At 44.4% G+C, this 17,494-nt stretch overlaps 1 protein-coding gene across 3 annotated transcripts in view; it reads left to right on the top strand.

Moving 5' to 3' along the window:
- Window positions 1-17,494, top strand: part of LOC109893783 (collagen alpha-1(XII) chain) — an 87,602-nt gene that overhangs the window by 58,546 nt on the left and 11,562 nt on the right. For all 3 annotated transcript variants that reach the window (XM_031829081.1, XM_031829083.1, XM_031829082.1), the window contains 18 exons: window positions 2,349-2,495; window positions 2,599-2,715; window positions 3,301-3,453; window positions 3,616-3,690; window positions 3,802-3,941; window positions 4,094-4,217; window positions 4,410-4,553; window positions 4,787-4,951; window positions 5,076-5,114; window positions 5,284-5,422; window positions 7,256-7,398; window positions 7,748-7,857; window positions 12,699-12,857; window positions 13,215-13,292; window positions 14,197-14,283; window positions 14,861-14,914; window positions 15,428-15,523; window positions 15,783-15,836. In XM_031829081.1, the coding sequence (XP_031684941.1) occupies window positions 2,349-2,495; window positions 2,599-2,715; window positions 3,301-3,453; window positions 3,616-3,690; window positions 3,802-3,941; window positions 4,094-4,217; window positions 4,410-4,553; window positions 4,787-4,951; window positions 5,076-5,114; window positions 5,284-5,422; window positions 7,256-7,398; window positions 7,748-7,857; window positions 12,699-12,857; window positions 13,215-13,292; window positions 14,197-14,283; window positions 14,861-14,914; window positions 15,428-15,523; window positions 15,783-15,836 (2,024 nt within the window). The remainder of the gene's footprint in view (window positions 1-2,348; window positions 2,496-2,598; window positions 2,716-3,300; window positions 3,454-3,615; window positions 3,691-3,801; window positions 3,942-4,093; window positions 4,218-4,409; window positions 4,554-4,786; window positions 4,952-5,075; window positions 5,115-5,283; window positions 5,423-7,255; window positions 7,399-7,747; window positions 7,858-12,698; window positions 12,858-13,214; window positions 13,293-14,196; window positions 14,284-14,860; window positions 14,915-15,427; window positions 15,524-15,782; window positions 15,837-17,494) is intronic.

Here is a 17,494-nt window from a genome sequence, read left to right as displayed (position 1 = left end):
TTATTGACCCGGAGTGTCCCGGTCTGTGCCTCCTGTTATTGACCTGGAGTGTCCCGGTCTGTGCCTCCTGTTATTGACCTGGAGTGTCCCGGTCTGTGCCTCCTGTTATTGACCCGGAGTGTCCCTGTCTGTGCCTCCTGTTATTGACCCGGAGTGTCCCGGTCTGTGCCTCCTGTTATTGACCCGGAGTGTCCCGGTCTGTGCCTCCTGTTATTGACCTGGAGTGTCCCGGTCTGTGCCTCCTGTTATTGACCTGGAGTGTCCCGGTCTGTGCCTCCTGTTATTGACCTGGAGTGTCCCGGTCTGTGCCTCCTGTTATTGACCTGGAGTGTCCCGGTCTGTGCCTCCTGTTATTGACCTGGAGTGTCCCGGTCTGTGCCTCCTGTTATTGACCTGGAGTGTCCCGGTCTGTGCCTCCTGTTATTGACCTGGAGTGTTCCTGTCTGTGCCTCCTGTTATTGACCTGGAGTGTCCCGGTCTGTGCCTCCTGTTATTGACCTGGAGTGTCCCGGTCTGTGCCTCCTGTTATTGACCTGGAGTGTCCCGGTCTGTGCCTCCTGTTATTGACCTGGAGTGTCCCTGTCTGTGCCTGCTGTTATTGACCTGGAGTGTCCCTGTCTGTGCCTCCTGTTATTGACCTGGAGTGTCCCTGTCTGTGCCTCCTGTTATTGACCTGGAGTGTCCCGGTCTGTGCCTCCTGTTATTGACCTGGAGTGTCCTGGTCTGTGCCTCCTGTTATTGACCTTGAGTGTCCCTGTCTGTGCCTCCTGTTATTGACCTGGAGTGTCCCGGTCTGTGCCTCCTGTTATTGACCTGGAGTGTCTCCTGTTATTGACCTGGAGTGTCCCTGTCTGTGTCTCCTGTTATTGACCTGGAGTGTCTCCTGTTATTGACCTGGAGTGTCCCTGTCTGTGTCTCCTGTTATTGACCTGGAGTGTCTCCTGTTATTGACCTGGAGTGTCCCTGTCTGTGCCTGCTGTTATTGACCTGGAGTGTCCCTGTCTGTCCCTACTGTTATTGACCTGGAGTGTCCCGGTCTGTGCCTACTGTTATTGACCTGGAGTGTCCCTGTCTGTGTCTCCTGTTATTGACCTGGAGTGTCTCCTGTTATTTACCTGGATTGTCCCTGTCTGTGCCTGCTGTTATTGACCTGGAGTGTCTCCTGTTATTGACCTGGAGTGTCCCTGTCTGTGTCTCCTGTTATTGACCTGGAGTGTCTCCTGTTATTGACCTGGAGTGTCTCCTGTTATTGACCTGGAGTGTCTCCTGTTATTGACCTGGAGTGTCCCTGTCTGTGCCTGCTGTTATTGACCTGGAGTGTCCCTGTCTGTCCCTACTGTTATTGACCTGGAGTGTCCCGGTCTGTGCCTACTGTTATTGACCTGGAGTGTCTCCTGTTATTGACCTGGAGTGTCCCTGTCTGTGTCTCCTGTTATTGACCTGGAGTGTCTCCTGTTATTGACCTGGAGTGTCCCTGTCTGTGCCTGCTGTTATTGACCTGGATTGTCCCTGTCTGTCCCTACTGTTATTGACCTGGAGTGTCCCGGTCTGTGCCTACTGTTATTGACCTGGAGTGTCTCCTGTTATTGACCTGGAGTGTCTCCTGTTATTGACCTGGAGTGTCCCTGTCTGTGTCTCCTGTTATTGACCTGGAGTGTCTCCTGTTATTGACCTGGAGTGTCCCGGTCTGTGCCTCCTGTTATTGACCTGGAGTGTCCCGGTCTGTGCCTCCTGTTATTGACCTGGAGTGTCCCTGTCTGTGTCTCCTGTTATTGACCTGGAGTGTCCCGGTCTGTGCCTCCTGTTATTGACCTGGAGTGTCCCGGTCTGTGCATCCTGTTATTGACCTGGAGTGTCCCGGTCTGTGCCTGCTGTTATTGACCTGGATGGTTCCTGTCTGTGCCTCCTGTTATTGACCTGGAGTGTTCCTGTCTGTGCCTGCTGTTATTGACCTGGAGTGTCCCTGTCTGTGCCTGCTGTTATTGACCTGGAGTGTCCCTGTCTGTGCCTGCTGTTATTGACCTGGAGTGTCCCTGTCTGTGCCTGCTGCTATTGACCTGGAGTGTTCCTGTCTGTGCCTGCTGTTATTGACCTGGAGTGTTCCTGTCTGTGCCTGCTGTTATTGACCTGGAGTGTTCCTGTCTGTGCCTCCTGTTATTGACCTGGAGTGTTCCTGTCTGTGCCTCCTGTTATTGACCTGGAGTGCTCCTGACCTGGAGTGCTCCTGTCTGTGCCTGCTGTTATTGACCTGGAGTGTTCCTGTCTGTGCCTGCTGTTATTGACCTGGAGTGTCCCTGTCTGTGCCTGCTGTTATTCACCACCTGGAGTGTCCCTGTCTGTGCCTGCAGGTACTGATCAGACCATGGAGACGTTTGTTGGAGATGTGACCAGCTACCAGCTGCACAACCTGCAGCCTGGAACCACCTACGACCTTAAGGTGTTGGCCCAGTACGACGCTGGCCTCAGCGGACCTCTCATTGGACAAGGAACCACACGTAAGTGATTGATTGGTTGTTTGATTGGTTGCTTGACTCATTAGTTGTTTGGTTGATCAAATTATTGTTTGATTGATTGGTTGACTGTTCCTGTCTTTCACAGTGTACCTGAACATCACTGACCTGACCACCTACAACGTTGGTTATGACACCTTCTGCATGAGATGGACGCCCCACAGGGCTGCCACTTCCTACAGACTCAAACTAAATCCATTCAACTGTAAGTGCTGTACCTGGCTGGGAGCCCATTCCACATAACCTTGATACCTGTGGGGAAGAACTGTTTCTATATTGATGTGAGAATGTTTACTGTCGATCAGATATGTAGACAAAGTTGCCACCCTATCACAAAGGTGTCTTTGTTCGAATGTCTAAAAATGTTATATAATTGTATTTTATTCATGCCCACTGATCCATCTGTCTCCTATTAATTCTCTGACACTGGAGGACTGTAAGAGAAAAAAAATATGGGGGAAAATGTTGCAATATTTAAGTCTGTGTACAGTATGGTAGCCATTATAGTTGGAAGCACTGCACTTTGCCACATTAAGTTAATTCATGTTTGTTTGAAAGGGCATGTTGAATAAGACAAAACACTGTATAAGCCCACTGCTACCTCAGTCCAAGCACTATCACTGGCTGGCTTTAACCCCTCTCCTTCCCCTCTCTTTGAAAATAATCATTATAATGATAATGAATTGGATTTATATAGTGCTTTTACCAGGTGTGATTTCCAGTTGCTCAAAGTGCTTGGGGATAAATCACCTGATCCACTACCAATGTGTGTTACTCTTTCCTCCTACAGCCTCTAACAGGGGAGGTCAGGAGACCACCATCACTGGGTCTGAGAGCCACTACTGTTGGGACGGTCTGACCCCTGACGCCCTCTACAACGCCACAGTGTACACACAGACCCCCAACCTGGAGGGGCCTGGAGTCAGCGTCAAGGAGAGGACCCGTAAGAAACTCCACTAACCATCAGAACTGTAACATGTAACATTTCATTGTGTTTACACACATGTATACCTCCCAAACACCTCAGGGTCACCGCAGGGGGCTAACAGGGCATGCTAGTGAAGTCCAAATGGTTTGACTGTTTACGTTCTGGTCTTTGTTACAGTGATTAAGCCCACAGAGACCCCAACTGAGCCCCCCACTCCACCTCCACCCCCTACCATCCCCCCTGCTATGGACGGTAAGGAAAGGCTTGAAGTCAGCATGCTGTGAAGAGAAGTGAAGCTAACACAGAGAAGAAACTCTTTATACATATCCTACCTGACAGTGACTTGCTCTATGTGCACCACAGTGTGCAGAGGGGCCAAGGCTGACCTGGTGTTCCTGATTGACGGCTCCTGGAGTATCGGAGACGAGAGCTTCAGCAAAGTGATTCAGTTTGTGTTCAGCATGATCGGAGCCTTCGACGTCATCCACCCTGGCGGCATGCAGGTACGTAGCTATCCAGGCTATCCTCTGAGCGTTAGCTCTGTGATGTTTACAGCATATTCTCTTCTCTTTTCCTCTTTCAGAGTGTATTCTTCATGTCGATGCTTTATTATTCTCTCGCTCCCTCTCACTCCCTTTTTGTCTTCTGGAAACAGGTGTCTTTTGTGCAGTTCAGTGACAGTGCCAAGACAGAGTTCAAACTGAACACTTACCAAGACAAGGGAAGGACCTTGGCTGCGCTGCAGCTCGTCCGCTACATGGGAGGAAACACCAAGACAGGTACGCCCACAGACTGCTACTCTCAATCTTACTGGATGATATCGTTAACACCAATTGCATAATGTTGAGTTAATTCAAGTCTACAAACATTCACTCACCACTAATGTCATTACAGTGTCTTCATCTTGCAGGTGGAGTTGAATGGGTCTATAGTTAAAGGTGGAAATTGATGTCTTACCCCTCTGTGTACAGGTGCTGCTCTGAAGCACGTTGGTGAGAAGGTGTTCACCTCAGACAACGGCATGAGGAAGTACGTGCCTAAGGTTCTGGTGGTCGTCACCGATGGTCGCTCCCAAGACGAGGTCCAGAAGAGTGCCTCCAACCTGATACACTCTGGTAAGTGTTCAACATTTGGATTTGCCCTTACCGAAGTCAGTAAAAGGATATTTTCAGTCTAGATTAGTCAGCGTAAGTGTAGCTACAGAACTTTAGAAATTACTAGATATGTTTTGAGATAAAGCATTACTTACTCCTTTTGGGGTTTTCACTGTCAAATTGGAAGATCTGAACAGCCATTGGGCTCGGGCGTATGGATCATAACGGTTATCTTTGTGCTCGTCTTGCTCCAGGTTACAGTGTATTTGTGGTCGGTGTGGCCGATGTGGACGTGGCAGAGTTGAGGAACATCGGCAGCAAGCCAAGTGAAAGACACGTCTTTGTTGTGGATGACTTTGACGCGTTCGCCAAGATCCAGGACAACCTCCTCACATTCATCTGTGAAACAGCCACATCCAGTAAGATTTACATCTACATTACACAGTACCTCAAGACACAAGTGAAAGCAGATTGGCGTTAGCTGTATGTTGTCCTCCAGCCTATTCCATCGCATCATGCTCTGTTTTACTTCTCCCTCCTCAGCTTGTCCTTTGATCTACATCAACGGGTTCACCTCACCTGGTAAGTATATGCTACACCTATATTCTGAATAAACTGACAGCTGCTGATAACACCTATGGCCAGGAGCTCTTTACTGACGTAGAGAAATACCCTAATTCATTCCTACCAACAATGTCAGTACTGTGTTCCTGTGCATTGACTCTGTCTTCACCTGACCTGTGTTCACCAGGCTTCAGAATGCTCGAGGGCTTCAACATCACAGACAGGACCTTCGCTGCCATGAACGGCGTGTCCATGGAACCTGGCTCTTTCAACAGCTTTATAGGCTACAGGCTACACAAAGATGCATTCCTCTCTGCACCCACAAAGTAAGAGTGTGTGCCTGTTAGCGGGCCTTTTCCGTTGCGCGTTGCCTGCTCCTCTCCTGTGTACTGTAATGCTGGCCAGACTGCATAATAGTTTTTTTTGTATCTTCAAAGGCTCTGCTCGGAGAGCGCTGTGCCAAGAGCCCTTTGTCAGCCCTGTTTGTGTTCGCAGCTTGTAGAATATGAGGTGTTAGGAAGAGAAAATGATTTGCTCCCAGGGTAGCCCCTCTCCCACATACACTACCGTTCAACAGTTTGGGGTCACTTAGAAATGTCCTTGTTTTTAAAAGAAGAAAAAAACATTTTTGGAACACAGGAGTGATGGTTGCTTATAATGGGCCTCTGTACGCCTATGTCCCCCCTTATCTCAGCTCGCTGGTCACCATAGCATCTCCCACCTGTAGCACACGCTCCAGCAGGTATATCTCTCTAGTCACCCCCAAAACCAATTATTTCTTTGGCCGCCTCTCCTTCCAGTTCTCTGCTGCCAATGACTGGAACGAACTACAAAAATCTCTGAAACTGGAAACACTTATCTCCCTCACTAGCTTTAAGCACAAACTGTCAGAGCAGCTCACAGATTACTGCACCTGTACATAGCCCACCTATAATTTAGCCCAAACAACTACCTCTTTCCCAACTGTATTTAATTTTAATTAATTTATTTATTTTGCTCCTTTGCACCCCATTATTTTTATTTCTACTTTGCACATTCTTCCATTGCAAAACTACCATTCCAGTATTTTACTTGCTATATTGTATTTACTTTGCCATCATGGCCTTTTTTGCCTTTACCTCCCTTCTCACCTCATTTGCTCACATTGTATATAGACTTGTTTATACTGCATTATTGACTGTATGTTTGTTTTTACTCCATGTGTAACTCTGTCGTTTTATCTGTCGAACTGCTTTGCTTTATCTTGGCCAGGTCGCAATTGTAAATGAGAACTTGTTCTCAACTTGCCTACCTGGTTAAATAAAGGTAAAATAAATAAAATTAAAATAAATGTATATATTCCATAAAAAATCAGCCGTTTCCAGCTACAATAGTCATTTACAACATCAACAATGTCTACACTTTATTTCTGATCAATTTGATGTTATTTGAATGGACAAAGAAATTGCTTTTCTTTTAAAAACATGGACATTTCTAAATGACCCCAAACTTTTGAACGGTAGTGTATGTCATAGAGGGATCAACCAAAGCAGCCGAAGGTCAAGAGCCCAGCTCTTTATTGGGCCCATTAAAATGTATTCAGGCAAATGCTGAGCTGCTCAAGATTTCTTCGCTAACATTTTAGGCATGAGCATGCTTAGTTCATTTGTCCATAATCATCTGTATTTGTGCGTGGGTAAGTCATTGACTTCATGTGCACAAATGGAAACACTTCAAGCAGTAAAGTAGGGATGGAAAATACTTTCAATATGTCCATAATTTTTTGAGTCTGGGGTAGAACTGGCAACCATTTTCAGATTCTGTGGTCTACGTGACAGGGTGGATATTGTGTGTCTTTATGGTTTATGGTGTGACTTTTAGATGCCAACCTTGTTTCTCTGTGTCTTTGATTTTCCAGAAGTTACAAAGGCTCTATAGATTACGATTGGCTATCTTAATTCAAACAGGTTTTAGTGGACCCTCTCATTTTGATCAAAGATTCATGATTATCTGATTCATTAACTTTAGTCAACATTTTGCATGTCTTATGAATACAGCTAGTGATCAGATTGTCTCGGTGTTGGTGTCTATGAAGTTGACCATCTTACAGAAGAGAATCCCTCAGCTTTATAAAAAAGCTCTGCCATGACACCTGTATCCTGTATTTTTCCTCCTGCCAGGGAGATCCACCCAGAGGGTCTTTCTCCATCCTACACCATTATCCTGCTCTTCCGTCTCCTTCCTGACACCCCCAACCAGGCCTTTGATATCTGGCAGATTGCCGATGGTAACAACAACCCTGAGGTCGGGGTCACTGTCAACCGTAAGCCCCCATCATGCTTTGTTTCTCTTCTGGGTTAGCTGAAGCTACCTAACAGCTATGATCTGATTCCCCTCCTTACTGAATCAAATAACAGTCTTTAGAAACTTGGACCAGTGTAATGATTAGTTGGCTGCTACAGTTCACTGATCCCCCTCTAGGGTAGAGTTTTGGTTTGGCACTGACTTTTCACACTTTTCTACAAGTCCACAAGTGTTCACTTGTAAGGGCCATCATCCCTGTATCTCTCTGTCTCTGTCTCTGTCTCTGTCTCTGTCTCTGTGCGTTGCATGACTTCTCCCTGTAATGCATGTTTAGGGGTCCATCTGACGCCATCGTTCCCTCTTTTCAGCTTCCAGCAAAACAATCACGTTCTACAACAAGGACACCAGAGGGGAGATCCAAAGAGCCACGTTTAATGAGGATCAAGTGAAGAGAATTTTCCACGGGAGCTTCCACAAGGTAAACACCATTTCACTTGAATGAAAACGGTTTGTGGGCCATATGGTGACATTAAGGCTTGGCAGAGGAGTAACATATCTTGGCCGATTTTTCTGGTTGAATTTCCCAAGGACATACAGATCAGTAATAATCAGCAATAATTTGGGATAATAACATCCAAAATACCAGGTTCCAAAAATAAATTTTTACATGAATAATTAATTTCTGTTGTAAAATGTTTAGATACATTTCCAAGGCAGAGTAGACACCCTGTCTGGGATGTGTAGCCTTGATATGGTCACCACCTATGATAGATGTGTTCTGTCATTATGCTCGGTCATGTCTGTTCATAGTTGATGTTTCTGTTGATTAGTGTTATGCCTCATTGAGTACACCTCCTGAGGGTATGATCTTGTGGATAATCAACGCCAAGACTAAGATCTAGCTAGGATATGGTTACTTTCCTCTCCTGAAATTAAATGTGATCCATCTTATAGTATTGCGATGTGGGTTCGGTGCCAAAGTTGAGTCTTCAGGCTTTTTTATGCTCCGCTGTTAGCTTTGTTTTCTGAGGCTGAAGGAAGTTACTTTGATGAATGGTTTGGAAGGACGATAAATATCTTTTCAAAGGTTGGAGGAGACTTTGGTGACCCATGGTGATCTTGCACAATGTGCAACCTGAAGATTTTATTTATAGTTAGCCTAGCAATGGAGACTTACGGCGTGCTGATTGGCCATTGTCCTGGCGGCGGTCAGGTGGGAATTCAAGAACGTTCTGAGGAAGTGGGATGTTATTGGATCAGTGTTTGTTTTGTTTTACCTCGTTTATGATAAATGAAACTCAATACATTGGGGAAAAAAAGCCACTTCGTACTTTTGGACCGCATAAAAGAAAGCTAGCTGCATGTGCCCAATGAGGTATTTTCAGGAGTATTTTCTGCTTGAATAAAATGATCTGTCAATAAAATTATTTTCCTGCTTCAACAGACAGTTTCTAACAGTCTGAGAAAATCTGAATAAACGGATGAAATCGACCAAAAACATTCAACAAGCTGAAAGAGACCTACAACAATATGTAAACATGAATGGAGATATTTTGACATACATGTATATTGCATCTTCTATACATCTTTACTGCCTCCGAATGTGGATTCCCATTGGGGCCCTAATCATCTTCTATGTTGGGATTACAATATTAAGTCTCAGTGGGAGTCAGTGAGTACGTTGAGTCATTACTGTACATGACTGTAAACCTCCATCAGTCACTCAAGGCTTTCTAACCCAGTTGAATTAACTCTGTAGGTTGTCATTATTGTATAAAAAGCCATTGGTCCACTAGAATGATCTTCTCAGTGTTTTACAACCGTGATATACAGTGTTTTTGTCACATTCTGCGTAACTCAGTCACAGCAGGAGTAGAGGAGCCCATGTGGGACATCAAACGCCAGCCCCAACTCAAAGCAGAACAGAATATTAAAATGTTGTGCTCAGATATCAGACTGTAGGGATGACAAGGATTTCAACAATGAACGTCAGTATAATGCAACTAAAATGAAAAATGACTGTTTCCAATGGACGTGAAGAATGTTGTATCCAATGTTTCAGAAGGGGAACAATATGCCTCCTATTATGTAAAAACTTCAGCTATTCCTTTAACCTGGAAAATGTCGGGTCAGGGCTTCAGCCGATGACATGACTAACATCAGTACAATGACATCATCAGAGCTCCAGTTGGATGTGTGTGCTTCTTTTCTCTTCCTATGGCTGTGGTGGTGCCTGCAGTCTGAGTGTGCTCTGGGTGGTTAGTTTGTGGTACTGTGTAGTTACTGCTCCAAGCGAACAGGTGTCTTCGGTGGTCTACCTACCTGCTTTTTCTCTGGTCAGGGAAACTATTTGCCACTCAAAGAAAACAAAAAAATATTAACATGTATAGTGTGTGCCCTACCTCAGAGCAGTTCATATCTTTTGATATGAACTCAGAGTAGATTGTTATGAGACACAATAGATTATTCCCCTCCCCTCGAATATTTCTCTCAGTAAATTAATTGTTTATACTTACTAAGATCAGACATGTCCATAGGGAAGTATGAAACAACTAACCCAAACCAACCATCTTCATATAGTTTAATAGCAATGTGTATGTTACAGAGTGCAGACTAATCTACCTCTCCTTTTTCCTTGGGCTAGTAGCTAAATAGAGAATTATCCAGGTTAGAGAGGTCTGGCTCTCCTCTGATTCACCATGTGGGAAATATCCTAATGATAGCTTTAGCAGACGCTAGCCCTCTCTAACCAACGGGGGATTCCCACCCCACACTGCAGAGGTGGTGGTCTTAGAGGGGCGTTTGACCAGGGAAAACTTTATTCTCAGGCAAAGAGCGTTCCACTAAATAAGAGACACAAGCATTTTGCTACACCCGCAATAACATCTGCCAAATATGTGTATGTGACCAATACATTTAGTTTGATTTGAAAGGGGGAATGTTTTTCACCAAGTCATATATGTATTATTGGTGCCATTAGCTTTTTTGCATTTGGTTGCGATCAAGTTGTGCTTTTGGTAATAGCTAGATGTATTCAGTCCATCCACTCTACAGGCTCCCCATACTTAGAGCTTCACAAATGCAGCTATTATTCTCTGAGAGGACCCAAACTCTCTAAAACTTTCCATTCAGGGATTGGGTGGAATGAGCAGTTGGGTTTTGTCAGTATTTGCAAGCACTAATTGAGAATGAGTGGGAGAAGAGAATGCTCCAAAGAACCAAAGCAGTTTAAAACGTTGGTCAATCTGACTGATACATTTCCATAGCCCTGACTGCCCTCTTTGTACTCTCATTATAAGAGTTTCCTCTGAAGCCTTCTTTTAAAAGCCCTCCATTCCGCGAGGTAGCCAAGCAGACTTAATGACGCATGCAACCATTCCTGCAACAGAAGAAGCCACTCAGATATGAAATGGTGAATTTACAAAGCTAAGCAAGCTCCTTTTCTGAAACCAGGATGGGAATATTGTATCCAAGACTGGACATGGGAGCGTAGATGTCTGGAATGATATGGTGGCAGTGGTATACATGAAGAAGGATTTTGTCTATTCCTGGAAAGAGTTGGTGAAATCTGCAATTTGTCAGTGCATCAAAAATATCAGGAAAGATCCACTTTTACTTTTAATCAAACTAATGTAGGATTCCCATATCAGGCTGCATGTGAATTGTGATTTCACGCGCCACTGTGAAATGGAGTGAAAACATGGAGTTGTGAAGACACGGCCAACAACAATAAAATGGAGTCTGATAGAAATCATGAAAGTATGTCAGACACACTGGAACCCAAATATAGCCATATACAGTATACTGTTGCTATGTCTGTGGACTGGACAACTTGTTCTGACTATAGTTTATATTATACCAAAGGGAGGATCCATGCTAAGTGTGAATGGAGTGCTGAAAAAGAGATGTGTCATTGTCTAGAGGAGTTATAGTCAGAGGGAGGAGTAATTAAGTGTAATTGTGACTTGGTCAGTAATAGTGGAAGTCAAGGTCTAGTCTTTCTTGACTCCTGTGGTTTTTGATCCATTCAGAAGATTTTCATAATCTGTGTCAGTGTGATAGATTTCTCAGGCCTTTGTTAGAGAATGAGCCATTGTGTGACTCGTTGATTGTGTTCCAATAGAATATGCTTCGTGTTCCCCATCATCAGCCAACTGCTGGAATTTCATGTTGCTTTCAAATGATGAGTCTCGGTGAAGGACACTGACATTTTCTTGAATCCTCATTTTGCAGTAATATTCTTGTTGGTTAGTGAAATAATGTATATGTACGCATTATTTGCACTTGCAGTATGTAATTTAGCATTATTTTGGTAAGCCCTCAAGTGCATCATGTATACCCCAAGATCCTGGCATGGGCATCAGACCCTCCCCTCTCCTGTGGTTGGCCAGATAATAATGTTGTGAGTGGTTGTCAAGTCCGGTTGGTTTCGCTCTGTAGGACAGTAACACAGCAGTTAGCCTGCTGTCTCTGTCAGGGTGAAAGCTTGTCAGAATGTTCGGCAGAAAAATGCAGCTGCGCAGGAAAGTATGGGAGTGTAGCACTTTTGATGGTGTACCATAAACAACATCATTTCGAGATGTGATGGGAGTTTTGGAGAGTTAATAATGTTGAGAAATGGCCCATACCCTGGCAGTTTTGTGTTATTTCATGTATAGGCTATAGTTTGTTGTTTCATGTTGATCATTCTGTTTATCAGTGAAAGTGGCTGACATTAACTTTTTTCCAAGGGACCTACAACCGGAATGTTCTTACTACTTATGTGATACAATGATCTTTAATGAACTTCTTTACAGAAAATCATATTAATAATGGTGATTTAGTAAAATACAGTATCAGCGTCCTTATAAACATCAGTTAGAAGACTTTAGGGGTTTCGTTTGCACATTGGCTCAACTGGGTTCTTAGTTTATGGTACGAGACTCCTGAAGAATTGTGCTTTTATTTATTTCTTACCTTTATTTAACTAGGCAAGTCAGTTAAAGAACAAATTCTTATTTTCATTGACGGCCTAGGAAAAGTGGGTTAACTGCCTTGTTCAGGGGCAGAATGATTTTTACCTTGTCCGCTCGGGGATTCGACCTTGCAACCTTTCGGTTACTGGTCCAACGCACTAACCACTAGGCTACCTGCCACTACACTAGTACCTGCCACCACTAGGCTATTGCAGAAATACCATGTGAAAAACCCGGAACACTTTCAGTACTCTATACCAAGCCATTATGCCCAAATATTGTTGCAGTAGTTGTTCATATTGAGAAGAATAGAGTGGTCTTAACTAATAATCCTCTTCTCCTCCTCTTCCTCCTTCTCCTAAAGCTTCACATCAGTGTCTCTCCCGAGAGGGTCAAACTGAATGTGGACTGCCAGGAGGTTGCAGAGAAACCCATCAAGGAGGCCAACAACATCTCCACAGATGGTTATGAAGTGCTGGGCAAGATGGCAAAGTCAGGAGGATCAAAGAGAGAGTCGGCTACAGTGAGTGAAAAATTGACAACACTTATTTGAAATGGAAAACTCCTGATAAAATGCATCCCTCACTCACACACAAGCTGTTGGTGTGAACTGTGAAGTGCAAAGTGCCCAGATGTGCTCCTCATGTGTTGATGCTCAATTAAGAGCTGACAACTCGCGGTCATTGTTGGAGGGATGGAAGACGCTGCTCTCTCTGTCTTGTTCTCTCATGCTATCTGTGTCCGTCTCTCTGTGGGTTCTGGCCTGCGTCTGGAGCCATGTTGTTTCTAAGTCCTGAACGCTGGAGCTCAATGGAAGCCATGTGTAACACCCATCTGTGTCCGTCTCTCTCTTCTCTCATCTTTCTGTTCTGTTGTGCAGTTCCAGCTCCAGATGTTTGATATTGTGTGCAGCTTGAGCTGGACCAGCAGAGACAAATGCTGTGATCTCCCGGCCACGGTAGGAGCAGCTTCACTGTAACGGCCTCACAGCTCTCTAGTACGGCCTCATATCTGTACAGTACTGTACCATCAAGCCTTGATACATTGACTCTGCTCATCTTTCACTATACACCATTGAGCACTTACTATAGGTTAAAAGAGCCATTGTAGTTTTGCATGTTAATTTTGGAGTTTATATGTCATTCCTAATGTTTAAGAGTGCACATGGTGTATAGCCATTACAAAGTGATGCCTAGCTGGCAAGAAAGTTATTTGAAATGAAATGATTGCACTGTCAGGCCTGAATAGACCATTGTATTCCTCACTAAATGGACTAATCTCAGTACAGTTTTACAATCCCAACCCCACCAAAACAACTGGTCCCTTTGATCATGGGGTGGACAGTATAAATCATTGTACCCATCTATGATATGTTTATTACTGGATACATGTTATATACTTGACTATAGCCAATTACCCATCTCTCTCTCTGTGTAATTTGCATGAGATATTAATGTATCATGTCAATGAAGGCTGTGTTGTATAAGATTTCACAGATTCCCTTCCACAAAAAAACGGGTTGGTTTGTTTGTTGTCAAATAGTATTTGTGTGTAGGCCATGCTATTGTAGCAGTTATATTTTAGTATGCACCCCAGTTTTATCATGGCTTTAGCAGCCTTTCTAATGTGTTTCCTAGCAGAAAATTTCAAGGCATAATTTTATGGTTTGGGATGCCAGAGCAGTGACACTCATTTTCATCCCAGATACTCCTATTTGCACTTGTTGTATTTCGTGAGTTACCAGAAAGGCCCACAGATGTCAAGAGATGAACAAACTATTACTGTTGTATTTCAGTAAAAAATGAAATAACATTATTATTGTCTTTCTTTCTTTCGCCATCTCCTTCCTTTCTCTACTGCAGAGAGATGAGCTTAAGTGCCCGGCTCTTCCCCATGCCTGCACATGTGCACAGGACAGCGTTGGCCCACCGGGACCACCCGGCCCCTCGGTAAAGACAATAACCATCCCACCATCTGTCCTCATCTTGTGGCAGGGCTCTCTCTGCTTCTGTCTGTCCTCGTCTTGAGGCAGGGCTCTCTCTGCTTCTGTCTGTCCTCATCTTAGGGTAGGGCTCTCTCTCTACTCACTAATGTGATGATGATGATGATGGTGATGCCACTCTCAATCCCCACTATCCCCACTATGTGGACATATAGGAATAGTGTTCCAGGGGTACTTTTCTCCTCATAACTGTTGCCCTGCTCTATAGATTAAGCATGTGGATATTAGAGTGGGGTCAACATGTGAGTATCTGTGTTTTTTCCCATGGAAAACGAAAGACAGGGAGATGAGATGAATGGTGTGCAATGAGGTGTGGACTATCAGACTTAGGGTTGTGTCAAAAGATAAATGCCCGTCGAAAAAACAGTACATCTGGAATATGTTTGCTTCACTCTGCAACCTCACTAAGCCACTGGGGGATTCCTGCTGGCTTGGGATTTAGGTCTGGAAGCAGCTCCTGTTGTGGGGATGGCTCTGACTCTCAGTCTCTGACTCTGTCTCTCATCCTTTCTTGACTTTCCCAGGGTGGACCAGGTACCAAAGGACCTAGAGGTGAGAGAGGAGACTCAGGCCCAACTGTAAGTAATGCTTTTGTATCAGTATCAAGCCATTTAACACACACTTGGATCCAGAGCGATTAATTGAATATTATGGATGTGTGGTCCAAGCCTGAATCCGACTATAAATCAAGCCATATCCTACTGAGCTGGGATACAGTCCAAGGCCTAACGCATTTACAGTAAATCAGAGTTCAGCCTAATGCAGTAGTTATCTCAAAGCACATACCATTAGCATTCCCCATCAGCCAAAACAGATTTCTCACATCTGAACTCACTTATTGAATGTACTGTATAATTTCCAGCTTGTTATGTCCTGTTTATTTTCCCCCAGCTTGATTTAAGGAGGTCTATGTTGAGAGGTCTGATGAGAAGTAGAACATATTTCTCACCAACGGTCACGGATTGTTCTGGTTCCTTCTCATTCTCTCAGCCCTGCTGGGAAAAGCAGTGGGGAGGTCTACCGGGAGATATGGTGTAAATAGTTTAATATTTGTGTGACTGTTTGGTTTTGTCGTTCTGCTTCTACCATAGGGTTCAATGGGCCCCCGTGGAGAACAAGGACTTCCAGGACCATCCGGACCTCCAGGTCCACAAGGCCCTAATGGCTTGTCTCTGCCCGGAGAACCTGTAAGTCATCTGCAGTGTTCTTAGGGATTTACAGTGTGGGGGACTGTAGGATGTCCTCCATGACGTATGATTTACACACACAGTTACTCTGTGTTAAGACGACCTTATTCATTCCTAGACATCCTCCTGAAGCTGGGATGTAAATTCACTCTCAGTGAAAGACTACGTGGTCAAGAGAAAGAGCAGATCTGTAGTTGTTTAGGGTTGGAGTTCCCTTTGTACTCCAGCTCTAAACCTCTCCTTCTCTTTGTCTTCTCAGGGCCGTCCCGGACCAAAGGGAGATCCCGGAGACTCAGGCCTGACTGGGCTGCAAGTGAGTACAGCTTTCTTTTTCATTAGCTGTGGTTTTCAACAAGAAACCAGAGACGATCCACAGAGAGAAACAGTGCTACTGGAGTCTGGAATCTGTCCACATGGCAAAGCTGAAACCACATTCAAAGTGGGAGGTAGACCATGCAGTCCCCAGAGTGGGGTATACACTCCAAGCAACCTGCTGATTTACAGTGGAAGGCCAGTGGTGCAGTTAAGCTATCATGGAGCACAGAAGAGTCTTGCTAATGGGAATAGAGGATTAATATGAACTGTACATATTCTATACTGTCAACCCGATACTGTCAACCCGATACTGTCAACCCGATACTGTCAACCCGATACTGTAAAACCGATACTGTCAACCCTATAGTGTCAGCCCTATAGTGTCAACCCTATACTGTAAACCCTATAGTGTAAACCCTATAGTGTAAAACTTATACTGTAAACCCTATACTGTAAACCCCATAGTGTAAATCCTATAGTGATGGCCAAAAAGAGTGAATTGTAGACTACACTCCTAGAAAAAATGTGCTATCTAGAACCTAAAATGGTTATTCGGCTGTCCCATAGGAGAACCATTTGAAGAACCCTTTTTGGTTTCAGGTAGAACCCTTTTGGTTCCAGGTACAACCCTATGGGGTTCCATGTAGAACCCTTTCCCCAGAGGGTTCTACATGAAACCCAAAAGAGTTCTACTTGGAACCAAAAAGGGTTCACCTATGGGGACAGCCGAAGAACCCTTTTGGAAGCCTTTTTTTCTAAGAGTGTATTCTTCGTTTTACTTAGGTGCCACTAATTGGATTTAAATAGCTGAGAAAAGAAGGGATGTGAAGATAAGCAACCTCAGGATTATAAGACTACATCCCTCAAGGTTGCCAATGACCATCAAAGTGTCTGGGAATATTTGGATCCTAAATTGCATCAAAAGCCCAAAGAACGATGGCTGGAGACAATGGGACAACATATCAAAAGTCAAACCTACCCTGGCCTGGTTATTTCTTGGAGGATATCCTTCATCTTCTTACGTTAGATGGATTCCTTGCCCCTCTTGTAAAGAGGAAACAACCTGAAGGGGCTTATAATGAATTGTTTAGGGCTTTGGAACTGGTCAACCACACAACCTCCACCATGACCAAACTGTATCACTGATAACCTGCACCATGACCAAACTGTATCACTGATAACCTCCACCATGACCAAACTGTATCACTGATAACCTCCACCATGACCAGAATGTATCACTGACAACCTCCACCATGACCAGAATGTATCACTGACAACCTCCACCATGACCAAACTGTATCACTGACAACCTACACCATGACCAAACTGTATCACTGACAACCTACACCATGACCAGAATGTATCACTGACAACCTCCACCATGACCAAACTGTATCACTGATAACCTCCACCATGACCAGAATGTATCACTGATAACCTCCACCATGACCAGAATGTATCACTGATAACCTCCACCATGACCAAACTGTATCACTGACAACCTACACCATGACCAGAATGTATCACTGACAACCTCCACCATGACCAAACTGTATCACTGATAACCTCCACCATGACCAAACTGTATCACTGATAACCTCCACCATGACCAAACTGTATCACTGATAACCTCCACCATGTCCAAACTGTATCACT

Source organism: Oncorhynchus kisutch, linkage group LG7, assembly GCF_002021735.2.
Source record: "Oncorhynchus kisutch isolate 150728-3 linkage group LG7, Okis_V2, whole genome shotgun sequence".
Lineage (NCBI taxonomy): Eukaryota > Metazoa > Chordata > Actinopteri > Salmoniformes > Salmonidae > Oncorhynchus > Oncorhynchus kisutch.
Note: the sequence above shows the minus strand (reverse complement) of the source record. Positions and strands in the feature narration are given on the sequence as shown.